The sequence below is a fragment of the Rhea americana genome, unplaced genomic scaffold (genome assembly GCF_003343005.1).
Source record: "Rhea americana isolate MKP2758 unplaced genomic scaffold, rheAme1 scaffold_284, whole genome shotgun sequence".
Lineage (NCBI taxonomy): Eukaryota > Metazoa > Chordata > Aves > Rheiformes > Rheidae > Rhea > Rhea americana.
The window spans coordinates 44439-52499 of NW_028186406.1; the positions used below are offsets into that span (position 1 = coordinate 44439).

At 42.6% G+C, this 8061-nt stretch overlaps 1 protein-coding gene across 2 annotated transcripts in view; it reads right to left on the reverse strand.

Moving 5' to 3' along the window:
- Nucleotides 1–8061, reverse strand: part of LOC146593672 (putative E3 ubiquitin-protein ligase HERC3) — a 52168-nt gene that overhangs the window by 43388 nt on the left and 719 nt on the right. For both annotated transcript variants that reach the window (XM_085308823.1, XM_085308822.1), the window contains exon 2: nt 3818–4081. In XM_085308823.1, coding sequence (XP_085164949.1) covers nt 3818–4043 — 226 coding nt within the window. In that variant the 5' untranslated portion in view covers nt 4044–4081. The remainder of the gene's footprint in view (nt 1–3817; nt 4082–8061) is intronic.

The following is an 8061-nucleotide window of genomic DNA, read 5'->3' on the forward strand; positions in this document are numbered from 1 at the left end:
GTAATGGAAGACAGAACAAGAATAGGAAAGTAAATTATTTGGAATTCGTAGTAAAGGAAGAAAGGGAGATGAAATCTTCAACAATGTTTAGTGCACATATAACAACTCTTTTGCYACTGAAGTCACTAGTAAAATTCAAGCTTTTCAAGGAGACCACTGTCAGATTAATGCTGAGTGCACTGCAAAGTCCCAGAGTTTTTGTCATAAGCAAACATCATGGGAACTAACCATCTCCAATTAAACAACACGATCACATATTCTGAAAACGCTAATGGAAGCTTTTAAGATGTTGGCAGCTAAGTTTCACAAAAAAGAAAAAAAGCAAGAGAGAAAAAGGCAATTTCTTTTTTGTAAATACAAACCTGGGCAGCAGGAAGGAGACCACTCCACTCCTCTAAAGTCACCAAGCACTTTGCCACAGTTTTCAAAAGGTTCAGACTCCCTGAACATTTTCCTTATCTCAGTGTTACTCTCGAACACAACCAAATCATGCCTCGCGCAACAATAAGCATTTCTAGAGTCACAAAGTCACAGAATGGTTAAGGTTGGAAGGGACCTCTGGAGATCATCTAGTCCAACTCCYCTGCTCAAGCAAGGTCCCTTGGAGCACATTGCACAGAACTGCATCCAGGTGGGTTTTGAATATCTCCAGAGGAGACTCCACAGCCTCTCTGGGCAACCTGTTCCAGTCCTCTGTCACTCTCACAGTAAAGAGGGTTTTCCCTCATATTCAGGCAGAACTTCCTGTGTTTCAGTTTGTGCCTGCTGCCTCTCRTCCCGCCGCTTGGCACCACCAAAAAGAGCCCAGCCTCATCCTCTTGATAAGATCCCCTCTCAGTCTTCTCCTCTCCAGGCTACACAGGCCCAGCTCTCACAGCTTTTTCTCATAGGAGAGACTCCAGTCCCCTGATCATCTTTGTAAGCATGCTTAGAGATGCCATCCAGGATGAGCTGTTCCACCACCTTTCCAGGGATGGAGGTGACACTGACTGGCCTGCAGTTGCCCGGCCAGGCACCCCTCTTTGAAGACTAGAGTGACAATGACTTTCTTCCAGTTCTCAGGCACCTCGCCTGTTCTCCATGACCTGTCAAAGATGATGGAGAATGGCCTAGGAACAGTATCRCTAGCTCCTTCAGTACTCATGACTGCATCCCATCAGGGCCCATGGATTTGTGGGTGTCAGGCTTGCCTAAATGATCTCTAACCCCATCCTCCTCCAACAAGGGGAAGCATGCCTTTCTCCAGACTTTCTCTCTCATCTCCAGGCTCTGCGATTCCCGAYGGCTGGCCTCAGCAGCAAAGGCAGCATTCAGTAACTCCGTCTTCTCCGTACCCTTCGTCACCAGGGTCCTCAACCCATTCAGCAGCAGGCCCACATTCTCCCTAGTCTTTCTTTTGCTACTTGTGGAGTTGAAAAAGCCCCRCTTGTTGTCCTTGACGTCTCCCGACATATTTAACTCCAAACGGGCCTTAGCCTTGCTCRTCGCATCCCTGCATACTCTGACAGCGTTTCTATAYTCCTCCCAAGTGGCCCGTCCCTTCTTCCACACTTTGTGYMTTTCCTCCTTCTGWTTGAGTTTTGCCAGGAGCTCCTTGCTYATCCATGCAGGTCTCCTGCCCCCTTTGCCTGCCTTCTCGCCTTCCTGGTCTGTCTTTCCTAAAAGGCACATAGCCATCCATGGCAGCATTCAAGTCATGTGAGCTATCCCACTATGTCTCTGTAACTGCAATGAGAGTCCAGATCRGGGTCTCCAGGTACTTTGCCAGCAGAGAATGCCTGTAGGGAACAGCCAATCTTATGCTCTCAGCTTCCTCACAAGGAGATCCAGCCCACCCCTAGTGCTGGGCAAAACAGGCTATTCCTGGCTGCCCTCATAGGCTAGGCAGAATCAAATCATAGTGCAGGAAAAATCAATGGGCCTCAGGCCCACACTGCCCTGCCCTTCAAAGGTTGAACAGAGGTAGTTACAGGGCTCCCGACTCTACACATTTCTCCTGTTCTCACCCTCATGCGCACTGGTAATCTTCTGTCATCTTTACCTTTAATAGCTCAGGACCCAACATGCCCTAAACAGCTTCAGTCACAGGTTTGCAAGAACTCTGTACTTCACTCACTTGATCTCAGACTGCCCCTTTTCTATAGTCCTACCCAAAAGCAGGGCTACCTAATGGCTAAAGCCTTTTTCAGGACTCATGAGTTCCATTTGCAGCCTGGATCCTTGACTCACTGCGTGGCCACCATTTTCCTTACCATCATGTGCTTGTTTTTACAAGCAAATGGCAGACTAACCGGAAGATATTGCTCAGAGCATAGTCTTTCAGAATTTCTGGGACTTCACCACATTAAAGCCATGCAGCTTATTAGTGAACTTGCAAGGGGAAGTATTTGTGTCAGGTAAGGTAGAATATTCACTAAGCTTGGATTCCTTTTACTAAGCATCTCATTAATTCCAGTGCCTAAATTTACAAACAAAGATGAACAGCAGTTGTGCATAAAGGAGACTTAAGCACTCCTGATATTGTCTGGAAATAATTTGTAGGAAAAGGAAGAGAGGTCAGAACCAATGTCAGCTCCCCTAATCCAACAWCATGGCTGCAAAAATCTAGCCAGTGCTCAAGAGAAAGCAGCAAACAACCCTCAGACGGAGAAAAGSAGTCGTGAAGTCAGTCAGCTCACACTTACACATATTACATAGGGAACTATGGATATTTTGTATACTCTCTTAAGTCTGTCATGCAACTATAAGGCAAGTTAGAAGAATGCCCAGCCCTACAGAGAAATAGTKGGCAATTTGAAGAAAGATGCCTATTGTTCTAATTACCTAGGAAAGTTTCTTTTATTGCCCATATAAAAATCACTGAACACAGTGTTCCAGCTGTACTAAGAACATTAAGTTCAGAAACAGAAGCAAGAGCTGAATTTCCACCCTGGACTTCGCCTGGGGATGTACTTGGGAGGAAGGTTGAGAATTTAACCCATCCTGCTTTTCACTGAAATATGCAAACTGATAAATCAGTATCTTTACCACATGCCAACACCAAAACATAGATAGAAAGTGAATTGGAAGGTCAACATTCAAAAGCAAAGTTATAGAAAAGGCTTCAGAGGTCCTGAAAACAAGAAATACACAGTTAAACCGCCCCTTGCAAACTCAAGGAAGGAGAGGCACCAGCTCCCTACAGCTTTGCACTGACAGGTTCTGCCTGTTGGAACACAATTACAAAAATGCTATTCAATTCAGGGGAACAGAAGGCTACAGTGACCTTCTTCCAGAGTTAAGATGACATGAAGGGGAGAGGTGGAGAGGGCACACATGGACAAAAGCCTTCTAAGAGGGAAAACCAAAACATCTGTAAACCCTCTCAGCCAGAGAGGGCTTGTTCTCCGCAAGTACTTTCAACACAGGCCTGTTCTCTTCGGTACAAATGATAAACTGAGCAATAACTGAAAGAGAGCAGGGATGCAACACAATCGGAAAAGCAAAGCAGAAGACAGTGTGACTCATTGCCCTCTCTTCCCCTTTATAATAAGGCACACTAATGCCAAATAACAAAATCTGTTCTGATACCATCTGCACTCCCCTTTATTTTGGTGCATTTCCCAGGCAAATTGAGCAGACCTGTCTCCCCCACTCATGCTCAGATTTAGCTTTCAAGAGCCAGCAAATATTATTCAGCATCGTCACTGTGTTATTACACACGATCTTCAGCCTTGTTAACTGCTCCAGCTCCACAGCATTCACAGAACAGCTACTATAATCTTCTCAGCCTCCCAGCCTCAGCTGGTTTAAAACCTTGTATAAAAAGCAGACATACCTGGCTTGCTTCCTTCACTCTCATGCCCCAGTTGGCCTTTGGTGTTCAAGCCGCAGGTATACACTTCCCCGTCTTCAAGAAGGAAAATGGAATGGTTTCCTCCACATGCCACTTCCTTGACATTTCTGTCACGAATGAATCCATACACCTGAGGTTCAGGAACGATGACCTGGAGGTTGCTACCTATCCCAGGCTGTCCAAAAGACGAGTATCCCCAGCATAGCATTTTCTCTCTTTTCAGCAAGTCATGTAGCTTTATCCTTCCTGGGAAAGGGAAACAGGGAGAGGACAGATGAAGCAAGTATTCAGCAAGTTATCTTTTAGAGATGAGCTGCTTTGAGCAGAAGGTAGAAACAAAAAAAAAAAAAAAAAGAAAATGATTTTTACTATTACACAAGCTAACAGACAAGAACCAAGGCAGTTCAGACCTCAGGTACTAAGTGCCTTCATACCCTGGCCACCTCCATTTGTAAGGTGGTGAAAATGTTCTGAAACCCATCAGTCTCAGGTTCTTTCATCCCAACAAAAGCACTCTACCTCAAAAGCAAAATTCAACCTCCTTCCTAACTCAACTGTAATGTTTTTTTAGAACTAATCGCTCCAAATACTAACTTTTAGTCCAGTAATGTCACATTTGGGGCCACTACTTAAAGATGGTTTTAAAAGTATCTTGAGGATGATCAAAACAGCCCTGCACAGACTAACAGAGGCATTTATAGCATGCTGGCCAATGCACAAGTATATCATATCTGATAAAGCCAAGCTAAGAAGGATTTCACAAAACTGTACACATTCTTCCAAACCAGTTATGTGCGTATGCACCAATTTCCCAAGAAAAAGCAGTCTACATGGAACACCACACTGACAGCTTGGCCCCTGACAGCAACAGATAGATAAAACCCTAACACTGATATAACTTGCCAGAACTCAGGTATTACCTTTTCCACTACGCCCAGAGTCAGGACCTTCAGAAAACACAGCAACATGGGAAGGAAAAACAAAGCAATATAAAAGGAACTAAGGAATTATACAGTCTGAATTTGTTAATGACAACATCCTTATGCTTAAGAGCAGGGAAAAAGGCATGTGTATGTTTTTAAATATATATATAGTATAGATGCATATACCCATACACACACACACGCACATGTGTGTATATAGACACCTGTCAGCTTTCACTCCAGAAGAATCATCTGAAAGATTTAGCAATGCTCTCTTGTCACCCGTAATCACAAAGTGTTTGGGTTATTTGTTAAACATGCCGTACTAATGAGACACCAAGAATTCCTCTGCTTAAGCTAGAATATGGTTAAAGCTTTTCTGTAAGGGGAAGAAAAAAAAAATAAGAGAAAGAAAATGAAAACTCCTACACAATAGGTCTCACAACTCATTACACCAAGTTTCCAACAAAGGCAATTTACATCAGCAGCATTTATTATCTCAGCACAAGATCTGAAACCAAATGTAATCCCTGAGGTTCCACAGATTCCTCAAGAAAAACAAGGTTCATTTTACCATTTTGAGCAGACAGGAAACGCCATGCATTCAGTTTGCATCTAAAGCTTGGTCCYAATTCAAGCCCTCGGTATTAGCAGTAAAGCCTTTCATAATCTAAGCCCTAAGCAATGGGTGTCCATCTCTCACTCCACTATCCTTGCCTGTCAGTTGTGGTCATGCAGTCAGCTGTGGTCACTTCCATTGAGGCAGGACTGAGCTGGATGAGGGAGGGAGGGAGAGGATTTTCTAGCTGCAATTCATCAGCAGTTCAATTTCCTACTGCAAACAGTTTACCAGGAACTCTCGTCAGGGTGCTTTAAAGCATGCTATGAATCCCATTTATTTCTATCAGCCTTTGCTCCTTTTTAACATCACTTCATGCATACACATCCACATGCATGCTGACCAGCTCCAAAGTACCCATGGGCAAAAAGCAGGACATTGCAGGGCTCTGTCCAGTTGTTAAATTAGTTGGTGTGTATATTCTGGTATTTGGTTGTCCTGAGGAAAAGGAAAAARAAAATGATGAAAGATATCCTACTGGTTACTCTATTTCCTATGCTAAGGATAGAAATGTCACAGACATAGTGAAATTGAAGCAAATGCATATGCTTATCCTTTATATGACACATCTGCTGTATTTGTAGTGAACTTCACAATCTGTCTCAAAAAAAAAAAAAAAAACAACATAAGCAACTTCCTGAAGGTGGCAACACCAAAGAACAAAATCATTACAAAATTGACATCTGAAATGGTAGTAACCTGGGTCTGTAATTCCTCTCTGCCTGGGGAATTACCTTATTACAAAGATATAAGTAGCCTTCACAATAAGAGCAAACCTAAGGATCCAAAAATCACATTCCCTGAGGGTATAAATGGATGTTACCTCTGAGATGAAGATATTTCATGATTAAATGGGATGAACTACCGTGACATTGTACAACATGAGCTAAATATTAATTCAATACATCTTTCTAAAAAGGTTCCTAGAAAGTCTGGTCCCCATAGAATATTCTTCTATTTTTCTTCTTTCATTTAAAAACGCTAAATATACTTTAATTGCTTTCCTTTTCTTCATATTCCCCACAAGAATTTGCTGTAATGGGCAGGGGGATATGATATGAATGGTAACAGGAGAGAAAAACATCCATCTATTACTACACAATTTAAAATAGCAAGAGTTCAAACTCCAATAACTCATATGCACTCTAGGATCGTTTCAAGGGAGCTCAGCTCCCATTCATGCTAGCAGGCAGATTTCCTGAAGCATCCAGAAATTTAACAGTCCCTACAAGAGATGATGGGGACTTCTGGGCACAGAACGTCTTTCAAGAATCCATAGTCTGGTCTTAAGAACTAGATTTTTTTGTACAGTCTTAAAGCACCTCCTTTGAATAGTCACTGCCCCCTCCTTTCATACTCACTAGTCATTTTGCTGATAAATTCACACGCAGCTTTATTCCAAAAGGAGAGAGCAGCACTTTCCACTCAAGAATGAAAATCCACGTAGCCACTTTCCACTTGAGAGCATGGGCACAGAAACATACTTATTTCCCGATGGCCTGGTGAGCCACATTTTTAATTTACTTATTTTGAGAACAGTGCACATTTTAAAAGCTACAGCTGTTTTTAATGTTTTTCTCTAAGATGCAGCATGCAAAGCTGCTGCAACTTGCTGTGCAAGCAAGAGCTGCAGCTTCTTGTGTCACGGGGAACACAAGAAGGCTTCAAACAAGAACTTCACGCTCCATTTCCAGTTCTAGTTAAGGCAGTTATTCCTCTTTGACATTAGTGGAACAACCGAAAATGCACGWAACACTGCAAACTACATCAACAGGCTGCATTACCCATCTTATGGTSACACAATTACATTAAAAGTTTGAGACAGGCAGTAACACACATGATGTACACACATGCATATACCCATACATTTTATATCCACACATCTGAATTTTTAARAGTGACCAATCATTCCTAATGCTCRGCTTGATGCACCTGAAACAAGTTGAATTTTTATCTCTGAACAACATGGCCTTAGGAAAGGGCTTTTAAAACATGTACGTTAGGGCACTAAAGTTCCCGGTACCTTTTGAAAATTAGGTTGCAACAAAAAAAGGAGCTATAGCACCCAATGACAGTATAATTCCCTGTTCTTTAGGGATCACAGCGCAGCTGCTTTGATACTCATGTTTTAGAGCATAAGAGCAGGTGCAATGCAGCAAAGCTACTCATCCCCCCAAAAAAGGGGGGGGGAAGAGGGAGAACCTGCCAAACATCTTCAAACATCAATACGCCAGGAATAATTCACCACTGAAGGATATGCACAGCACAGCCAGAGAAAAGAAAACCTCACACTGCAGGGAATATTTTGAGGAAGACAACAGTGGGTGTAAGATCCACCCCTCCCRTTATAATAAGCCTCAGCTGACATACTAAGTATATATCCTTTCATGAAAAGCAACCCTGGTGATTTATAGGATTATTGTAAAATAATAACGCTGCTTTTAAGATCATGACAGGGTGCATTTTTACATTTCTCTTATTAATAGCTATCGCAACACACACAGTCTCTTCACACAACCAATGTAGCCAAAAACCATAGCTGTGCAGCAATTGCACGCTTTCTGGGAAAGTTAGTTAAGTAAATACTGTGCTCACAACAAGCAAAGCTCAAAGCTGAACGCTCTCTGAACAAAGCGATCTGCCAACTGGCAGGACATGAGTAAACAACCCTTTTCTTCCCTGTT